Source organism: Amia ocellicauda, chromosome 15, assembly GCF_036373705.1.
Source record: "Amia ocellicauda isolate fAmiCal2 chromosome 15, fAmiCal2.hap1, whole genome shotgun sequence".
In the NCBI taxonomy this organism is placed as follows: domain Eukaryota; kingdom Metazoa; phylum Chordata; class Actinopteri; order Amiiformes; family Amiidae; genus Amia; species Amia ocellicauda.
This window is the reverse complement of record NC_089864.1, coordinates 25,021,256-25,043,715: the sequence shown is the minus strand read 5'-3', so window position 1 is coordinate 25,043,715 and position 22,460 is coordinate 25,021,256. Positions and strand designations below refer to the sequence as shown.

General features: G+C 38.5%; 2 protein-coding genes across 5 annotated transcripts in view; both read left to right on the top strand.

Annotated features, from left to right (window-relative positions):
* tead4 (TEA domain transcription factor 4) overlaps positions 1 to 9,137 on the top strand; it is a 37,952-nt gene extending 28,815 nt beyond the window's left edge. For all 4 annotated transcript variants that reach the window (XM_066724394.1, XM_066724395.1, XM_066724397.1 and 1 more), the window contains 3 exons: positions 3,050 to 3,190; positions 5,972 to 6,124; positions 6,739 to 9,137. In XM_066724394.1, the coding sequence (XP_066580491.1) occupies positions 3,050 to 3,190; positions 5,972 to 6,124; positions 6,739 to 6,852 (408 nt within the window). In that variant the 3' untranslated portion in view covers positions 6,853 to 9,137. The remainder of the gene's footprint in view (positions 1 to 3,049; positions 3,191 to 5,971; positions 6,125 to 6,738) is intronic.
* A 7,435-nt stretch (positions 9,138 to 16,572) lies between these two features.
* Positions 16,573 to 21,758, top strand: mansc4 (MANSC domain containing 4). The gene is made up of 3 exons (XM_066724387.1): positions 16,573 to 16,992; positions 18,349 to 18,483; positions 19,157 to 21,758. Exons 1-3 carry the CDS (start codon positions 16,770 to 16,772, stop codon positions 19,855 to 19,857), a joined length of 1,059 nt encoding a protein of 352 aa, XP_066580484.1. The 5' UTR covers positions 16,573 to 16,769; the 3' UTR covers positions 19,858 to 21,758.
* The last annotated feature ends 702 nt before the right edge of the window (positions 21,759 to 22,460 follow it).

Genomic DNA, 22,460 nt, shown 5'->3' with positions numbered 1-22,460 from the left:
AATCGCCAGAGTGGAAATTGAGTCTTTTTCCGCTATTTCCTTTTGACATACCAGTAACATACCAGAAGTTCACTTCTTCATCTGTATGATATATTGTTTTTTGTTTTTGTTTTTATTGCTGTTGTTTCCCCAGGAAATTGCACCATTTTGGTTAACAACTCTTAAGTCAATTTTAACATACAATATACTGTACAGGATATGGGAGATGAATTAATAAGTGTGGCATATCCTGTTCACATACAGTATCTGAGGCTGTTATTAATTAAAAAACACATATGAAACCTTCACTGATTTTAAATTTTTTAAAGTGATTGCATATTTGTGTTTTAGGACAATTCTTGACTTTTTATATATTTGATGTTCTTTAAAATATCAGCATGATCCCACATAATTCTGTCATCTTCAGTTATGTTTAACATTTAGTTTGGTTAGACTGATATAAGGATTCTAGTATCAATGAATTCATAAATATACTGAACAAAAATATAAATACAACATGCAAACTTTCAAAGATTTTACTGAGTTCATACAGTTCATATAAGGAAATCAGTCAATTGAAATAAATCCATCAGGCCCTAATCTATGGATTTCAAGTCTCAGGTTTTGAGGGAACGTGCAATTGGCATGCAGACTGCAGGAATGTCCACCAGAGCTGCGGTCAGTTCAAGACCCTGGTGAGGACGACAAGGCCGAGATGAGCTTCCCTGGGACGCTTTCTGACCATTTGTGCAGAAATTCTCTGGTGTGCCAGTTTCATCAGCTGTCGTGAAGAAGCCGGATGTGGAGTCCTTGGCTTGTGTGGTGACTCGTGGTCTGCGGATGTGAGGCCGATTTGGACGTACTGCTAAATTCTGTAAAACGATGTTGGATGCGTGTTATGGTAGAAATTAACATTCAATTCTCTGGCAACAGATCCGGTGGACATTCCTGCAGTCAGCATGCCAATTGCACACTCCCTCAACACTGAGACATCTGTGGCATTGTGTTATGTGATAAAACTGCACATTTTAGAGCGGCATTTTATTGTCACCAACACAAGGTGCACCTGTGTAATGGTCATGCTGTTTAATCAGCTTCTTGATATGCCACACCTGGCAGGTGGATGGATTACCTTGGCAAAGTGGAAACTGACTAACAGGGATATAAACTAATTTGTTTATATAGAACAAGAAATAAGCTTTTTGGGCGTATGGAACATTTCTGGGATCTTTCATTTCAGCTATTGAAACATGGGACCAACACTTTACATGTTCCATTTATATTTTTGTTCAGTATATATATATATATATATATATATATATATATATATATATATATATAATTTCCTTCTAAAAGTATTAGTTCATTCATACATGGTTTCAAATAGTCAAATTAATGGATTCATAAAAAGGGACAGGCTTGTGTTTTTTCATGATTTTAGTACATAAAACAATATCTTTTGCAACTGTTACACAATATAATTTTACATGAATATCAGCACCAGTAAGTGAAAAATGTCACTTATTTTCTCCTTCTTTTAAAATGTGAACAAAATACAGTAGCAAACAGCATTGTAGCGCTTTTTAAGAGAAAAAACAACAGCCCCTTTATCCCCTTTCTCATCAGCTCAACCCAATACCCCTCCCCTCAATCTGAATTCAGGTCATGTCATTGGAAGGCAATTGGCTAAATCAAAGCAACAAAACTCAAAGAAAACAGCTCTTTTACACCAGCAAGTCACATGTTTGCCCTACAGGGTCCTTAGGTGTGGGTTGGCATGGTGATGGTGACAGGCTGCCAGCCTACCTGGAAAGTGATGGCATTCAGGATTGAATTTCAGCCTCGGCCTCCCATCTCCAGTGCTGCCTCTGGCCTTGTCTTAACAGATTGTCTAACGCCTTTGAAGTGCCGAGAGAATTGGATTTTGGCCAGGCGTTGTAAATTGTTACACAGGAGCTCGTCTAGGTGATTCGATTTAAAAATTGTGGGGTTTTGATTGTAATCAGATAAATTCCCTTGCAGGGCATCCGAGCCATTCTATTAAAAGCAGGCTGCTTGGGTCAGAGGAAGTTAAGGGGCCCGGCAAATTAAGATAAATGAGCAAATTATACCTTAGTAAAAGATGAAAAGAAAATAAAAGGAATCACCAAGTGAATTATTGGCCTTTTATTAAGCAAGATAACTGAGGGTAAAAGTTAAAACCTGACTAAAATCTGACATATACGTTTCACATGGCAGCACCTGGCTAATAGGCCACAATTGCAATAAACTGTTTGTACAGTTGGTGTCTGCTGACGAAGCCGAGGCAGGCCTGCGAGCCATGGGGATATGCTGTACTGATGACAGTGCTTAGGAAATTGTGCATTGCAGGAATAAGGATTGCATTGTTTTTCTCTTTCTGAGTGGTATAGTTTTCTTGTTCTTGTTGACATGCATTTCTTCACTTATACTCTTACAACATCAGGTATTTGTATTGGCTTCCAGCACTCTGCCTCCAGCATCTTTTGGTATTTCTTTTGGTTTGTTTTCATGCATTTCATGATTAAGTGGTTTTGTTTTTGTAAGTATAGTTAGGCTCCGTGATTTGTTAGATAAAACTTAGTGTCAGATTGTTAACAGGTATGCAAGAACATGGAATATTCAGTCTCATAGGATGGGGACATATGATTGGATTAAAGTGCCTTGGAAAAGCAGCCATAAGATTACAGGGTTGTTTCAGTGTCAGAGCAGGATTGCAAACCTCTTTTCCAAAATTAAACATTCAATTTCTGTGATGAATTGGTGTAATTTGCATATTCCCCAGCAGCACTTTGAGACTTGACCCATTATGACTCTATCATGTTGGGGAGAAACTAGAACAAGATTCGATTTTATTTTCAGGAGAATAAAATGGAATGAAAGTGGAAAACTTTTTTGGTCATAATTTGAATTGATGATTTCCAACAATAATTTGGGCGTGGTATTAATTTCACAGCAACTGTGGTATAATCAAACCCCAAACTGTAAATCCATTAGATGGTGTATCTGGATTCAGACCAATTCTTCTTTTGTTCTCCTTGCCATGTTGCAGGCAGACTTGAGCACAAATATTCAGGATGACAGCGGCTCCTTCTACGGCGTGTCCAGTCAGTACGAGAGCTCAGAAAACATGATCATCACATCCTCCACTAAAGTGTGCTCCTTCGGCAAGCAAGTGGTGGAGAAAGTGGAGGTAAGAGAGGAGTGGACACTGAGGGGAGAGAATGGAGAGGTTAATGAATTGGAACAGAGTAAATAATAAGGAATATATTAATGCCCACAAACAACAAAATACTGGAGTGGTTTTCCAGAAAGTATTGTTTCCCCACCCCCCCCACCCCCAAATCACCTCTGAGTAGAGCTTTTTGGTAAATCCCAGCAACTCCATGTTTACAGGAATAAAAATAAAGCTTTCAAGGAATAGAACACCATCCCTACCGTGAAACACGCAGGAGGCTCAGTGATGTTTTGGGGTTGCTTTGCTGCCTTGGGCACTGGGTGCCTTGAATCTGTGCAGGGCACGATGAAATCAGAAAACTATCAATGCATTTTGGCATGAAACGTACAGACCAGTGTCAGAAGCTGTGTCTCAGTCACAGGTCATGGGTCCTCCAGCAGGATAATGACATACCTCAAGAAGCACCCAAGAATGGATGAGAAGAAAACATTCGACCGTTCCAAAGTGGTCTTCTATGAGTCATGATCTAAATCCCATTGAACATCTGTGGAAAGAGCTGAAACTCGCAGTTGGGAAAAGTCACCCATCAAACCTGAGAGAACTGGAGCGGTTTGCTCAAGAAGAGTGGGCCAAACCACCAGTCGAGAAGTGTAGAAATCTCATTCAGAGCTACAGATAGCACTTGATTGCAGTTATTGTCTCCAAAGGCTGTGCAACAAAATATTAGGTTGAGGGTCCCAATATTTATGTTCGTGCCATTTTCATTTGTTTTACTATTTAAAGTAATATGTTACGTCATAAATCTAAAGCAAAGTTTCTGTTCTATTGAATGTGCAATAAAGAAGGGTGGATACCAAATACGTTTGTCAATTTCTACTTAGTTTAGAGAAAATTGTGAGTTTTTGTTTTTTGTGGAAGGGTACCAATACTTTCGGCCACGTCTGTATTTGTTTCCTATAGCTGTACTGTCTGTACTGTGCTGTAATGTTAACAATATTATTTTTTACTGTTACTGTAAGGCAACATTTTCTGGTTTCAAGGCCTTTTATTTACAGGTTTATAAAAATGCTCTTTACAGCTGTTCATATTGGACAAACACAATAGTAATATATTTGCTGTTTTCGAATCCATTACCTTAATATAGCATTTCTGTAGAATCTGTAGTTTTAAAACAGGTTTTTTTCCCTTTGTTTCCCTGTCACCATTTACTACTTTGATCTTCCAAGACTTAAAGGTTTTCAGCTTTGAGCTTTTCTCATCTGCTTCTGAGCGTGTTTGCAGTGCTTTCATCTACCAACCACTAGAATTAGAAATGCGCTTGCTTTCAGCATATCGAAAGACAATTTAGAAAATATAGTTCATTCATTCATTGTGTCATGAAGTCATCTGTAAGTGAGAAAGGGAGACCGAATTTAGCTAGGGTATCATTCTGTAGACTTTTGTTTTAGATCTTATCAGCTAAAGTAAAAAAATCAATTTGATACAAATCCATGTTTATTTGAAAGTAAAGACTCAGAAAGTTGATTAACCTTCTGATGAAACTAGGAAAATGCTGTGAAGTACGAGTCCCATCAGAGAGATCAGTTCAGCAAGGTTTATAGGACTCTAAATCGACAATGGTATAAAACCAGGAGTGTAAATAAATAATCTATTAAAATCTGTTATTCAGGTCTGAGCCGAAATGGAAAAGAACGCAGAAGATACTATGGTCCACTATGGTGCTTTAAGTTAATTCAGGTTTGCTGTTTGGCACTTAAAGAAACAATATGGTATTATTTGGGAATGGTAATAACCAAAAAATATTTGTTGTAATGCGTAATGTCTATTTCTGAAGAGTAGGAAAACATTTTGTTTCAGCTTAAACTGGTTTGTTAAAGGACAACTGAACAGTAACATAATTATTGTGTTAGTTGTTTTAGTGATTTCCCCAGTATATAAAGGACAGTTGACAGGACTAAAGGCAAGCCTTCCAGGGGCAGAGATTTACATATTTACATTTATATTTACATATTGAATGTTCAGTAAAAATAGAGCTACAAAGATCAATATATCAAAGAAAAAAAAAAAGACACTGCTTCATCTTATTACTAATAAGAAAATATAGTGATTTGTGTTCATAATAATGATTTGAAGAAATACTGTTCAGTTGACCTTTACGTGTGACAGAAGATGGGAGGGCGGTCTGTAGACTGGCAATTTATGTGCAAGCCTACAACGTAGTAAATCAGTAAGGAGACACCTGTGCAGCTTTAGCTCATGTGGGTTGTAATTAAATGAGAGCTTGTTGTTAATGTTTTGGTTAGGGTTGCAGTTAAGGTTAGGGGTTAAAGTTAGCACATGAGGTATATAATGCAAAACACATGTATGATACATAGTTGCACATGGCCATGGCTACATTTATCTGCGGTGTTTGGCTGTATTGAGAGATCCTGCACCAACACCAAGAGACCCACATCCAACTATTTGGAGCTCTGGAAACAGGACACATCTCTCTTTTCAATCAGTTCTAGACAATTTGGCAACTACCAAATTTAACCCTGCGCAAACCAATGTTGTACTTCTCTCTTCCTCTCATTTTACACTAACACTAATATTCAGGAATTTTTGGGATACACAATCCAGATGAGTGTTTTCAAGGGGTGGGCGCTATACACTTCCAAATGTATATTCATGTATTTTGTGCAGATGATATATTATATATTGTGATATTTGAACATGATTTCCTCCTGTATGTTTTAGTCTTGTGCAGGACTTTGCTATAAAGCGTGCATCCCTCTCTTGTCTCTTGCATCACAGACGGAGTACGCAAGGTTCGAGGGGGGGCGCTACGTATTTCGGATCCACCGCTCCCCGCTGTGTGAATACATGATCAACTTCATCCACAAACTCAAGCACCTTCCCGAGAAATACATGATGAACAGCGTTCTGGAAAACTTCACTATCCTTCAGGCAAGTGTCACTACCTTGTCTATATCTGGATGTATTTTTCAGTGTCTGTAACTCCAAGGAAATGGAAAATGATGAAGAAACATGATTTTCCATTGAGTGCACATTGAAGACATAAGAAGTCTTGGTATTTGGTGGGTTTTTATGACATATTTCAAATGAATTCATATTATTTCCCTGGTTTTATTGTGAATGGATCAAGAATGTCCATTCATTTTCAACTGTTACCAAGCAATGTGGAATATGATCACTTGGCAGTTTGAGTACGCTTGACAAGGATTATAAATAGCCACAATGGTCATCGTCTCTGGTGTTTTCTGCTTTAAGAGGCTCACAACTGTCTACATTACTGTTGTATTTACACCACACGATACGCCATCCAAGCATGTCCTCCATGCTTGCCGTGAAAGAACAAATATGCATATTTGAAAATCACACTGAATCAATGAGCCAGAACATGTTTAGTTCAGTGCATTTAATGGCAAAATATGCCCCAAGTAAAAGACTAAAACACAAGACACAGAAACTAGGTTAATTGTGGTTCAGCAAACTGAGATTTTCGTTTCACACTGTTATTCTGTCTGCATAGTACAGTAATAACCTGTATTTGTTTGCAGGTGGTAACGAACAGAGACACGCAGGAGACACTACTTTGCATTGCCTATGTGTTTGAAGTGTCAACCAGCGAACATGGGGCTCAGCATCACATCTACCGGCTCGTCAAAGACTGAGGCATTATGGGACAGAAATGCTCGCTCTCGGTGCGTCCCTGCTTACCACAACAACCTCCCGCCTTCCTGAATGAAATCCTGTTCTCTTTTTGGAGTGCCTACACATTTCCTGTCATTAACAGGATACATGGACACAAAAATACCATTTCAATGAAGAGGAAGCATTACACACTGTGGAATATTTTGAATTCTCCAGTTTGTCTTTCTCTCTCTTTTTTTGGGGTTCTGAGAGCAAACCACAGAAAAATTGCATGGACTGTTTTATTTTATTTGTAATTTTTAGTCTTTGACGTATTTGTTTTTTTGTTTGTCTGTTTAATTAACGTTTACACGATTGCATGTGAGGATGTATGGTGTTGGGTGCGCCTAGAGAAACGCCGTGTTCTGGAGTGCCAGCCAATAAAAAAAGCAGGAGAAAAGGCCGTTGCTTGTTCCCCATCTCACATCCCACTGGAAGAAACCTGGCCACCACTGGAATTGTCTTCTATACCTTGTACTTTGTTGTATAAACCACTGTCTGCTACCTTTTTGCTCCCACGTCATCTGTTCTGAATTCCATCGCTGTTCCAAAGACCCCGGCATTCTGTTTGACAGACTAAAGACACATTTCAGCTAATTGACGCTTTCCTCTTTTTTAGGAACAAACTAAACATAATAATGTTATTTTAGTCACACTGTCTTTGAACCAATGTTGTTTATTGGCCTTCTATGTTGGGTTGTAAGTGTAGTTGCAGTAGAAAAGACTGTAAAAGTAAAGCAAACTGGATTTGGTAATGCAGTCCGACAGTGCTTTGTATGTCAGTGGCTATTCTGAACCACATTGTTTTCTGTGTAATTGGTTAGTTCACAATTCATTGGAAATGATCCAGAGACAGACTTCCCTGTCAACATTTCACCAATTTGGTCTCCACAAATAGACTGCCAAGTGGCTCTATCTAAAGCTTTAACTCAAAGATTTTTTTCCCTCCTTAATCTGTACCTTTTTAAGAGTGGAGACAATGTATTGGGAATAATGCTTCTAACCTCAGTTTCATGTAAATGTGGATATTTGTCCTGTCCCACCTCTCAGCCTTTTTGAGCGATTTCTACAGGAAAGCTGCTGCCTGGTGTTTCATTTCTCATGTCCCCCAGCTCCTTTCCCCTTACAAAAGTGGCTGCACTGAGAATCATACTATTGTTGGTTTATTTAGAAGGCATACAGTGATGCTTATGACTGAATACCACTGAAGTGACATATTGACTTTTAAGTCTGAAAATTATACCCGAGGTTCAGGTGTTCTGTGAGAAATGGAGCAAGTCCACCAGAGATTAAACATGTAATGTGTTTTGTTCATATGATGCATTAGCTTGGTAGGCATTTATTAGGTTATTGGGTCTGTCTTTTAGTTTAACTGATGGAAAGAAATGTCTGCAGTTTGAACGATGTAGAATTTAATTAGTTACGGTGTATGTGCGCCTAGTGTCTGGATCAGGTGGGAACAGATTGGTTGTAACCAGTCAGCCTCTGTGTGCTTGTATTGCTAAATACTTATTCGTTTTTTCTCCAGTTTCAACAATAATAATTATGTTTAATGCTGCCAAAAACATTACATGCAATAGGACTCACAGCAGATTCCTGTAACTTTGTAGATTGGTCTTCTTGCAAACTACTGTTTTTACTTCAATGAATTGTGTGGGAGTTCAATAAGACTTTCTCAAGAGTGAAAGGAAACATATGTACAGATCAGGATCACCACCATATCAAGACTTTTTGGAGACCGAATATATATGCAAATCAAAAGTAACTTTCTGTTTCTCATTTCTCCCACAAGATGTCCCTGTTAAACAATAAACCTGAGGTGAGCTTGTTAACGAATCATAAAGTGTGTAAAAATAGAATTGTGTGAAATAGATACAGTGGGTCTAATAACAGGTCTGTCGGGGCTGAAGCTAATGTCAAGGGAAGCCAGAAAATAAGAAAGATTATTTGTATTTGAATCTTCTAAATGGGGTATAGAGAGTATATGCTGTGACACTACTGACTGGATTCACTAGCAGTACATAAGTCTTTTCAAAGATGTTTGTAACGTGCAACTTTTATTCATTTTGAATGTCTCTTTGATATCAATTTAACTCATTTTGAAAATACCTTTATTTTATTTGCAGATATTGATTCTTCTGGCATCTGAAAAACATTGTTTAATGCATGCATAATATACATATCCAAAGCTGTTTTAAGTGTTTAGGGCCCTGGTATCTGTGTTATTTTCCTTGTCTTAGTAAATGCCTTCAATCTCTTCATCAAATTATCAAAACATCTCGTTATTGTTTCCTCTGAAGGATATTATTTGGAACTGACATAAGCAGCTACAGTGAGGGAAAAAAGTATTTGATCCCCTGCTGATTTTGTACGTTTGCCCACTGACTAAGAAATGATCGGTCTATAATTTTAATGGTAGGTGTATTTTAACAGTGAGAGACAGAATAACAAAAAAATCCAGAAAAATTCATTTCAAAAAAGTTATAAATTGAGTTGCATGTTAATGAGGGAAATAAGTATTTGACCCCTTCGACTTAGTACTTGGTGGCAAAACCCTTGTTGGCAATCACAGAGGTCAGACGTTTCTTGTAGTTGGCCACCAGGTTTGCACACATCTCAGGAGGGATTTTGTCCCACTCCTCTTTGCAGATCCTCTCCAAGTCATTAAGGTTTCGAGGCTGACGTTTGGCAACTCGAACCTTCAGCTCCCTCCACAGATTTTCTATGGGATTAAGGTCTGGAGACTGGCTAGGCCACTCCAGGACCTTAATGTGCTTCTTCTTGAGCCACTCCTTTGTTGTCTTGGCTGTGTGTTTTGGGTCATTGTCATGCTGGAATACCCATCTACGACCCATTTTCAATGCCCTGGCTGAGGGAAGGAGGTTCTCACCCAAGATTTGATGGTACATGGCCCCGTCCATCGTCCCTTTGATGTGGTGCAGTTGTCCTGTCCCCTTAGCAGAAAGACACCCCCAAAGCATAATGTTTCCACCTCCATGTTTGACGGTGGGGATGGTGTTCTTGGGGTCATAGGCAGAATTCCTCCTCCTCCAAACACGGTGAGTTGAGTTGATGCCAAAGAGCTTGATTTTGGTCTCATCTGAGACCACTTTCACCCAGTTCTCCTCTGAATCATTCAGATGTTCACTGGCAAACTTCAGACGGGCCTGTACATGTGCTTTCTTGAGCAGGGGGACCTTGCAGGCGCTGCAGGATTTCAGTCCTTCACGGCGTAGTGTGTTACCAATTGTTTTCTTGGTGACTATGGTCCCAGCTGCCTTGAGATCATTAACAAGATCCTCCCGTGTAGTTCTGGGCTGATTCCTCACCGTTCTCATGATCATTGAAACTCCACGAGGTGAGATCTTGCATGGAGCCCCAGACCGAGGGAGACTGACAGTTATTTTGTGTTTCTTCCATTTGTGAATAATCGCACCGACTGTTGTCACCTTCTCACCAAGCTGCTTGGCGATGGTCTTGTAGCCCATTCCAGCATTGTGTAGGTCTACAATCTTGTCCCTGACATCCTTGGACAGCTCTTTGGTCTTGGCCATGGTGGAGAGTTTGGAATCTGATTGATTGACTGCTTCTGTGGACAGGTGTCTTTTATACAGGTAATGAGCTGAGTTTAGGAGCACTCTCTTAAAGGGAGTGCTCCTAATCTCAGCTCGTTACCTGTATAAAAGACAGCTGGGAGCCAGAAATCTTGCCGATAGGGGATCAAATACTTATTTCCCTCATTAACATGCAAATCAATTTATAACTTTTTTGAAATGCGTTTTTCTGGATTTTTTTGTTGTTATTCTGTCTCTCACTGTTAAAATACACCTACCATTAAAATTATAGACTGATCATTTCTTTGTCAGTGGACAAACGTACAAAATCAGCAGGGGATCAAATACTTTTTTCCCTCACTGTAGTTGAGATCTGTTGAGGAAAGGATTAGCCCTGACCTTTAAGAAAGTCTGTACTTTCTTTTAGTTATTTTCCTCTTTCAGCTTTGGTCACTTTTGTTTGCAGAACAATGGTCTGCAAACCATTAAGAGTGGCACTGTCTTTTCTTACTGTTTCCCCTAGAATGTGACGGTTAAAGCTGCATCCACACTGGACATGTGCGACACGAGTGTCAATCCACACTAGACACGATGGGAAGAATTGGATTTGGAAATAAATACATAAGCCTGCCTCTGCATTCCTGTTGCATATGCTATAATTACTTTACATTAACTTTTCTACATTATTGCCATTGTTACTTTTGATATTATTACTGTTATTACTATCAGTATTATTTGTTGTTGTTGCTGTTCAGCTTTTCAGTTCATTATCATTATTGTTATTTGTAATATGAGGCTTGTGCATTATTTAGCACTACATCAGGAGGGTCCAAGTTGTTTCAGTAGTGGGCCACATGATCATAATCACATTTTGTATTGATAATTTCACCAGACAAAGAAATGAAAAGGGAAAATAAGATTCTAACTTGGTGACGGAACATTTTCTCAAAGCAATGTTGCTCACATCTGATATGGAAGCTCCCATTGCAAAACACTGACATCAAAAAAACGTGCTTGCATCGCTCCCATCCAGTGTGGACGGATGTGCCCTAACTCGGGGTGCACAGCTGTTGTACTTTATTACCCTTTATGGAGTCATGGTGACATGTACTGTACAATCCTTGAGGCAGGGGTCAACCATCCTGGTCCTGCATGTCCACAGTCCCATAGGTTTTCTAGCTCTCTTTTCATCTCTAACACTCTCAGAACTGGGAATAGTAGTTGGTTCTAAGAAGACAATATCTGTAGTTTATGTGCTCAGCTGGAATAAAAATTGAAGACACTGCAGCCCTCCAGGACCAGGCCTGGGGACCCCTGCTATAAGGGATAATGGGATATTTATACATAACAAAGTCTAAACATATACTATTTTGCTATCTCGCATATAATATGTTATTAAATGGTCTGTTAAAAATAAACTTCAACATGATTATCCATGTTCTTCAGAAGAGAGTATATTACTAGGTATGATATACTTAGTTTGCTTGGTGTATTTACATTTCTTGTGCACCTCTACCCCAATATAACGTGGTCCTTGGGAGCCAAAAACTCTTACCACGTTACAGGTGAAACCGTGATATATCGAACTTGCTTTAGCCTCAAAGCATTTCCAGTATTAACAGTCAGCAAAAAAATATATATATACGGTTCAATTGTATCTCCTTTCTTTAATTACAGCAATTATTTTATAAGCTTACTTAAAACACTGTTAAATGGTTTCATCATACATCAGTTATTTGGTTTGGTCTGCGTGTAATGCTTAAATAAAGCATTAGCATAAAATACTAAACATGCAAACATGTAAAAAAGGAATTTGGCCTAATATGTTATACGTAGATTGTTAAAATGAACTGTTAACTGTAAAATAGTTTGAAAACATTTTGAAAAATGAAGATAATTTAATAAATTGATTTAAACTGTCAACGTTAAAATTGCCGACACTGTTTTCACATCGGAGTGAAAATTTGAAAATGCTAAAAATGTGTTCGGCTTTGTGTTTCAACTTTGGAAACCATATATATATATCTGAATTCACATTATATCAGATTATATATCGGCATAGAGGTGTATGTTAGATTAACTTTGCAATACTGTGTTGAATATGTTCTGGCAATTTGGATAAATTTGACCTACAGGACAATTAACTGCCTGTATCCATCGCCCTCTAGTGGCTGATAAGGAGGATTACTTTTTATTCCTATTATTACGAACAATATCAATCCCATTTCATAATAATAACTAACCTTTATTCTCTTGTTTTGGTTACAGGATTCAATTTAAATTATATTAAATTAATATTTGTAGTGGTTCAGGTCTGAAACCTATATATCTTGTTTAACCCACAGAGTATATGAACAAGAATTACAACAGCTTGAAACGAACAATCATTGACAATTTTATTCCTCCGTCACGAGAACAAGCTGTGTTGGATGTTCGACAGAACTTTCCATGGCCTTCTCCACAGATTCAAATGAAATGTTGTTCTGTGTGTGCGTAGAAAGTCACCTTTTGTCCATCCACTGGATACTTCTGTGATGTTCTTCTGTTTAAGTGAGGGACGCGCTTTCCGAATACATGCTTTGTTAGGAGAGGATGAAAGACAGGATGCTGGAGAGATCGGTGGCAGATTAGCCACACACCAGGAACAGTTAAGGGGTGCCCAGAAGAAAGATTACCTTACACCAAAAACTACTGAGGAAATCAAATTCATATCATGTGACAGTAACTTGTCATTTAGAAAGGGCAAAATAAATATATTCCGGACAAAAAATATTTCAGCTGTATTTAGACTGACTGCAGAAACGACACAGATGGCACACAATCATGGGAGGTTGGTCTGTAACAATAACTGTTCTACAGACAGGAAACTTATGTGCAGCTCCAATAAAGCAAAACGAAATTGTAGACTCTCACTCGTCAGAGGAAGAGGCAGTATTCTGGTACAGACCCAGGGTTTTACAAGAAATGTTTCAGAGATAGTTCAATATAGTTCAATGAAGGCCAGGTGAACATATGCATTGGAATAGACTCAAATAGTGTGTTGTGCATTTGTCATTTTCATTATATTTAGCTGCAGAAGTTCAGTGGCCGAGGTTGGCAAATTCTATCTTTTTGAAGCATGATCATGCCATTATTTGGACCTTTCATTTTATACGCGGATCTCTCTTCAGTTGAAGTCAAGCAGCTGGACAACCCTAATTGTCAGAGTTGTGTCCTAAAGGACATTGTAGAGAATGCTAGAAGCACACATTCATCTTATTTATTTTTTTCCATATGATTTTAAGAAAAGGAAATGACCTTGCAGAATATATTGTTGATCAGAGTTACATGGAGAGCTTAAAAAAAAGGCTCCCTTGTTTTGCTTCCAAAGAGCATGATGTAAGAAACACTGCCAAAGTGAATTGATAGAATAGCTGAGGGGGATTTCTTTGTTCTTAGTGTTTTGCATTGTGCACCTGTGATTAGATCAAATTTCTTCCCATTCTTTGGTTTTAATACGGGTGTTGACAGGTTTGGTATTATTACTGAGAGGGTTTTGAAGGTTATATTCCTCTGGGTCAGAGGAATGGATACATATTGTTTATACAGGATTCATAAAGCAGTCTTTCTTCAATTGCCACCTTCAGTTATTAGTCCTTTAGTGTTACAAGCTATGCTGCCTTGGGTCTAAAAAGATGAATTAATCTTATGTTGCAATAATTATGTATTCATCTGAAGAAAGGGCAGTAATTTCAGGTTTTCAGGATAACTCTCAAGGAATCTGTATTCATGGATTGATGAACAAGGATGTGTGTCAATTAAACCGTTTTAATTCTAAAACAATAATTCAGAATAAATAATGATAGGGAAATGTTTTTTTTTGTTGCAATGTTTATAATTTCATCCTCCAGTCTTTTATGTGGTGATCTTCTAGGTCTTTTATAATCTCTTGGGAGGCATTTGTCTGCTTCCTTTGTCCATCTCTGATCTGTTCTTCTTGTTACTCCAAGCATACATCTTTCTATGCTTCTTTGTGTCACCCGCAGTTTCTATAACATTTTTGTAGTTAGTGACCAGATCTCTTTTTCTTTTTCTTCTTCAAGTATCCATTGATCTTCAGTTGAGTTAAATTAAGGTTTCAGGTAACTGAAACAAATGCGAGCAGGACAGTGAACACCCAGGATCAGGGCTGAAAGTCACTGTTCTAGATCAGTGCTTTTAAAACCCAGTCCTTGTAGACAACAATGATCTATCATGTCAATAAATGGTCTCAATCTTGGTTTCTGTTTTATTTTCCAACTGGAATTTGCTTAATCAATTAATGAACATAGTTATTGAATGAACTTGTCATATATACCATAGATTAAAGGTCTTTCACAGCCAATTACTTAAATATGCTTTTGTACTGCCTCTACCATAATTTGCAGCATGCAAAACACTATTAAATTGCTAATTAGACCAATTCAATAATTGGGTGCTTGGTCTGAACAAAATCCAGAAGATCCTGCAGCCATCCAGGAACTTAGCTGGAGAGACCTGCTTTAAATCACGACCTGCAGTCGATCAGGGAAACGTGGCTTAAATGGGTTCAATTCAGTGGTCAATCAGTTCAATTAACTCATTCAGAGCTCAGGTACAATGAAACCAAGGACAGCTTGAAGCCCTCAAGGTGCGGATTTCGGGGCAATTGAAATGCAAGGCAGTTGTGATTTTCCTGGTTGAATCTCTCAGCTTCTTTTTAGGTAATTAAATCTAATTTAGCTCTTCCATTTTCCTTTTTTCATAAAGTGCTGTTGCAGCAGCAGCCAAGTTTGCCTCGAGCCAGCATTTTTGGCAAACCAAAGGGCAGCGTGCCCTGCGCCCAGCGTTTTAAAGCAATGAAGGTTTTTCTCCTCAACTGCATTCCGACTGCACAGGCCACTTAATGCTTCAGTTTGTAAGCTCGAATCAGCAGTTGGCCTAAGTGGGAGCTATTTACCAGCACCACAACATAAACTGCTAAATTACAGATGACAAAAAGTGCACTGAAGCACTGTACAGAAATGGCAAATGAAAGAATGTATAAGTATGGTTTTCTGTAAAAGCACAGCAGCTGCAAAAAAAAAAAAACCTTCTAATCTTTCTTGAAAGAATCTGGGCTGCTACAATTATGGTAATCCTTTCTCAAATTCTTGCTGAAAAACAGACAGGTCTCTTATTATTGTGAAGTGGATTTCTGCCCCCCTGCAGGATCATACCTGGTGGACTGACACCAAGACAGGACAGCAGTGGACACAAACATGATGGAGTACTGTACACGCTAAGTTCCTTGAATAGCCCAGGCACTGTGAGCAGAGAAATACTGAAACATTTTTCACAGAAACAACTTTTCAGTTACCAACCCTGGCTGTCCTTCAGAATGAGAACAAAACCTAGCAAATGAAAAAAAGAGACAAAAAAATGATAGCCTCCAATTATATAGGGACAATATTGACTTCAAACAGTACCCTGCCATATTGAAATAAGGGTAACACTTTGCAATAAAGTGTACTGATTTATGAATCCCACATATCCCCTCAGAAGGTAGATGAAATAATTCAAAATTTAAATATTAATCATTATCATTTAAAAATATGAATGTAGATTAACTTCTGATAAGAAACTTGCACATGAAAGGAATCAAGATGCCCAGACTCATTCAGGGCACTGCCAGCTGGGTCAATATCTTCCATGGACATCCTTCCCTCTTTTGGAGATCACGATAATCTCTGTATGGACTGGTCTGACATTTAAACAATCTTCTATAGGTAGTTGAAAAATGTTCTAACAGAAAAAATGTGTCCTGCCCTGAGGGAGCATGTGCATTGCCCATTGTAACTGTGGGTTATGGAGTGGTTTTGTGACTCTTCTTTTTTACACAACATCTGATTGTTAAAAGTCTGTTTTAATGGTAGCAACCACAAAGTCAGCTCTTTCTGTATGGGAAAAGAAGGTTTCAGATACGACTGATTACATGTACAGAACTGAAGTACACGCACATTAGCGACTCTGACCTAACGGTATGCTGATATGAAACTGTCGATCCAAACCTCAGCATGTTTTTGCCAGCGGCATGACGTCGATTTGCAATTGAGATGCTGGGGACCCAGGTGTGTGTGTGTGTGTGTGTGTGTGAGAGAGAGAGAGAGAGAGAGAGAGAGAGAGAGAGAGGGGTCAGGTATGAGCGAGGCTAGGAAAGGCAACATGCGCATCCAGTCACCACGGAGGAGACGCACCTGTCACACACTGGACTCCGCGAGTAAAGACGCACTAGAAATCTTCATTCGTTTGCTGCAAACGCACAGCATGATTTAGCGGTGTCTGGCACGCCTCTGGAGCCGCCCGCGATGCCGGGCCCGTGGAGGGGGCTGCTGTTTCTGCTGGGTTTGCTGTGCGGCGCCGAGGCGAAGTGCTCGCCCACCACTTTCTACAAGAGCTGCTGGATCCGCCGCTTCCCCGGCGTCTTCATCGACGTGCTGCAGTCGCAGGGCCGCGGCGCGCAGCTGCTCGGGGTCTCGCAGGAGGACAGCGCGCTGCGCTGCAGCCGGACCTGCTGCCTGGCCAGCAACGGTACACACACACACACACACACACACACACAGCTATTAGTGCAATTCATGAAAGTTTACTGATTAAAAAAGCGAATTCACTGACTGATTCATGCTTTACGTTTTAACAATATGTGCCTATTATTATTATTATTATTATTATTATTATTATTATTATTATTATTATTATTTATTGCCTTAATTGTTTAAAAAGACGTGGTAGACTCAATCTGGAATTTAATAGTAAAAACTTAAAAACCGGACAATAGGCCTATATACTTGTCACTATCGCATACACTGTTGGAACTAATGTGTCCAATTTAACACTTTCCGTGTTTGTTCAACGAAAACATACATTTGTGTTAAAACGTACCAAATGAAAACACAATAAAGTGTTTTCCCCACACAGACTTGTGTTAAAGACACATTGTTGTCTTGTGCTTTGGTGAATTGTACCACAACAAATGTTGTTGTCCTTGAACAAATACAGCATGAGTTCAATTTAACACATAATACAGTCGAAAAGTTCATTGTAATTGTATGTTTTATTTATTTATTTATTTATTTAATTTCTGTATTATTTAAGGTCTCCTGCATAAACATAATCACTACATTAGCCTCAAAATGTACACAGGGACATTATTAGGCCATTGCTAAAGAATATATACTTCAAAAGCACGACATTCTGAATTAAATAATACAAACACTTACCAGGATTGCTTATAATAACTTTAACAGTATGTCTAAGGAAATTGTCAATGGAAGATTCGTTTTGTAAGTCTCCTTCAATAAACTGAACTTCCATTAAAGTTACTTAAATGTAGAATTACCCAGAACAATTAAGTCAGTTTACAAAACTTATTTCACACTTTGAATTGATTGTGCATTTGTTGCTAAAAGTTGCAAGATGCTTGAAGTATGCTTAAACAATTAAGGACTTGCTACGGATCACAAAAATATATAGTAATGCATACATGAAGTATAGTTGGTGATCTCATTCTTGCTGCTTGACTTAAAACTGGCTTAAATCAAAATTGAATAGACCAGCCAACAATACATAAAACAACATGTATCATTCTGCAACTGTTTTGTTTTTGATGGAGTCTTCATTCTTATAACCAGAACAAAAAGGACATCATGCAGTTGGTTTGAAGTTCTACATTTAATCCAGGTTAAATACTACTTAAATGCCCTCCATTATACTTCGTAATTGCTTGGTCATACAGAATAACTAACAGCTACAATAAGCTAACCTTGTAGCTTTGAAAAATAACAGATAGATCCAGACAATTAGCTGGCTTTTGATTCAAATTGATCATGAAACATACAAAAATGTGTAATAAGTGATCATTGCAATACATGTTTTCCTCTCTTACAGCGTCCTGTAACCTTGCAGTGTTTCACTATGAGACCGTCCAGAGCAGCGTGAATTGCTTTCATCTGAATTGCCCCACGCTAGAGAGCTGCATCCTGAAACGAAGAAGTAATGTAATCTTGTACAACATCACAAAAGGTGAATGGTAACATCTGAGGCTGAGGAAATTACATCTGGACTTGTGTTTGTCGCATTATTATTATTATTATATCTGAAATCTATATCCAGCGCAACTTGCATTCAAAAACTTCTTTATAAGCTCGCAAGGAACAGGTACAAGTGACAGAATTCAAATGTGCCACAGTCTGGAGTGTTTAACACAAACTGTAGAGTGCAATACAACAGAATGTCTTCAATAAAATATTATTAGCATACATCAGGGGTTGAAGGAATTAGAATGCAGACATTAAGTAATGCCACACTTTACCACTGTATTATAACAGCATGTTTAAAAAAAAAATTATTCATATAATTCTCTCTGTCTCAAAATAGGATCACACTCAATTACAGAAGGGTTGCAGTCTCTTCTGTTTTATTCCTTGTGGAGCACTCGATTATGGAATTATTTCATGTTATCCTCTCATTTAGGCTGAAGATTTATATTTTTTGTGGTTGAAAGCTTAAAAAAGTACTGCAGGCAGGTACTTTCTGTTGCCTCGAGAGAAGTATTAAATGAAACCAGCGTGTGATAAGATGATTTAAGTAGCCGAGACTTAGGCTAGGAATCTAGAAGGTTTGGAGTTTGACAGACAAAATAAATCATTATTAAGCCTTTGAACTTGTCTTGGTTTGACTTTGCTTATTCCCACAGGAGTTGATCCTGACTTGCTTGTATTTGGGAAGCACTTCTCCTCCAGCCTCCGACTGTGGCCCAACCTGTCGTCCTCGAAGCTCAACTTCTCCGAGTCCTCCTCCACAGACAAACGGCACTTCCATCGACCTCCCTTCCCATCCTCCCTGACCCAGACCTCGCCTGGCAGCCAGGGCCGGACTCTGCCACAGAGTACCGACTGGGAAACGAGGAGCACTACTTCCACGGCCTTTGTTTCTGTCGCAACACGAGAGACGACCAGCGTTTCAAATGCTGTAGACACTTTCTCAACTGAGGTCGCTGTCGGACATTCGAGAGAGACGTCAACAGCTAACATCTACCCAGGGCCCCCTGTGCATTTCACAGCCGGCTCGCCAGCAACCAAGCCCTACTCCAACATTGCTATCCTGGCCCATTTTGACAGCAGCAAGCAGTACCCCAATGACACCAAAGGTTATGTGAGCAGGAACCACACATCAGAAGACGAGCCTGGTTCTCTGACGCCAGTGTGGGACATCGCCACTGGTACTCTGCTGGTTCCTGTGGTCATCTGCTCCAGCATCCTTCTGGCCTGCTGCTGTACCGTGCTATTTGCGGTCGGTTGGCGAAGCAGGAAGAGGGGTCACTACAGAACATCCTGGAGGGTCAAGAGGGGGTCCATGCGTTTGATAAAGTACGTTATTGTGAGGGAAAGCCTGTAAAGGGAAAGCCAACACTCAGCCCTCCAGCCATTGATACAGAAGCCCTCCTGCTGTCCAAATGATACATCTACAGTCTTCATACCACCCTTATGGAGCAAAAAATATATATTTTCTTTAAAGAACAGTGAAGATCTGATTGTATTACTCTTCAAAAGTGAGTTTGCCATTCACTAATGCTTTTCTTTGTGGAATAGCAAGAATCTCAAGACCCAAAATATGACGTCACTAAAGGACTTAATTCCCCTCGATACCTTGACCTAGATCTGAAAGACCACCCCCACCGCAGTGACAAGAGCAGCTTTATGTTCCCATTATAACTCAATCTATAGGGCCTTTCTGTTTCACGCGAAATCCACCTGAAAAGTGTATTCTGCAAACAGACCTTTTCGTCACATGCAAAGGAGCTTGACTTCTCCCTAGAAACGCAAACCAAGAAGGAGAGACTAACTTGTTTTGAGAGCTGTGTGCGATAATTCCAGTGTCATGGATCAAGGAACAAGCCTGGGGATTTTGTTTGAGTGGGGCAGCTTACTGAAACTTGAGAAAACAAAAGTAAAGGTATCTGAATGGTTCACAACTACTTATTTTAAATGGGAGACAAGGTCAAAATTAGCCATCCTTAATGCAGTTCTCTTAGAGAACATTCATTTATCAACAGTTTTCTAGGACAGAGATTTAGTTGGTGAACACATGTAGCAAGCAATTTCATTACTACTGCTGTTATGCCTTTCAATTCTGTCTCATTGTAGAAAAACATTTGTAGGTTTTCAGTTTTGCAAATATAGTGATTTTAAGGAGTCATAATACTATACAAGACTCAAACAACTTAATACAAAGTAAAAGAATACACTAACATGCACATTAATAAAGCATCCTCTTAAATCTAAAAAGCTAATCTAGGCCTACATATACTCTATTTAACTAATACTATATATGTCTATTAGAGTTGTCCAGATTTCCTAAAAACTTAAATGTAGAAAAACCTTAGTAAATCGAAAGAAAGGTATTTAGTTTCTTGTTAGCACTGGTTTTTCACATTATTTGCACATATTATTCCATCGGCACATCTAAAATAACACTTCTCAACAATAGTCAGTGATTTGGAAAATGAATACATGTCTATGTTCTCTGTACTGGAGAAATGATCACGTTATCTGCTATAGATCACTTTTTTTCCTGTCTGACCTTCTGAAGTATATATATTTAATATTGCTTCTATGTGTTTATTAAATGATAAAGGATAAAGTTTCAAAATTCCTTATGGCTTTCAAATGAATGATGAACTTTAAGCTGTTATCTTTAAATGTATAATCTTTTAAATGGATAGGCCAATAAATAGACACATCTGGAGTTCTAAAAATGATTACTTAATTCCGTTAAAACCTTCAAATCTCGTCTCTTATAATTTTAACTAAGCTCTATCCTAGTTAAGCATTTTCAGCATTTAAACACCACCACTTGCTTTTCACATACTGATTTTGGCTTTTCTAACAGTGCAGAACCATAAAGGGAGGTAAAATGTAATGAACTTTGAAAGAATGCATTACAGATTTAGTTTCCTTCAATGAAAATGCTAAGTATACAAATATCATTTAAGAAATTGTTTAAAAGAATAATGAATGTTTGGAGAAATATTGTGAATGAAATAAAAGAAACATGACTTTGTATTCTTGCCATAATGTTATGCAATTTTAGTTCTAGGTTTTCTGTATACAGCTACTTAACAAAATCAAATATTGGTTGCATTCATTGATAATAAAGTGATCTGTAGTCACTGATTCAATATGTTCATGCTTGTCAGCAGCAGGGTTGGAGAATATCTCCCTAACTAAAGACACTTCTTGATAATAATGGAGAGTTTGAATAATAACTTTGATATGTACCACAATATAACTGTATTAACTGTGGCAATTGTTTGGTCACTAAATGAAATAGAAAAATGTGTGAAATAATTGTTTAAGGAAGAGGCTAATATTCACTTTGTGTATCAATTATACCCAATTAATTTGTGACTCCAGAAATCTGCGGTCTGAGGTCAATTTAAAAAGCTCAGTTTCTAAAAGCAATATTAAAGGGGAACATCTATCAAAAGACTACTTCCAAATGGAAAAGTGGAATTCATATTGCACTCACTTGAAAGCAGACTTGGTCAACTTGGGGAGTGGATTCTCAATGGGAAAATGTGTTAAATAACTGCATTGACATTCACTGCATTGGCAGAAATGTCCGAATTGGATTGATAGGAACTGTTTGTGTCTTCCATGCAAGAGAACAAGCTCAGTTCTGTTCAGCAAACTTCGGTAAGCTGCTTAACACAAAGATGTAAGAAGAAACCCTTGTTATTTGGTTTGGCTGGACTTACTATCACTCTAAAGTTCTTGGAACAGCAACAGAACAATTAGTTCAGACCATCGAGCTTCAGTTTCCTTTGGCCTCGCCTAACCAAAGAAAGGACTTTGAGAGGGCGACCGGGAATCTCAAGGGGCGTACCATGATTTCAACCACTGCTGAATGAATCTTTTCTTCACCTAAGACCAGGATGTTTTTTTCCTTTTCCCCACTTCCTCTTAAAAGGCAGAATGTGGAGTATCCCAGCCAGAACG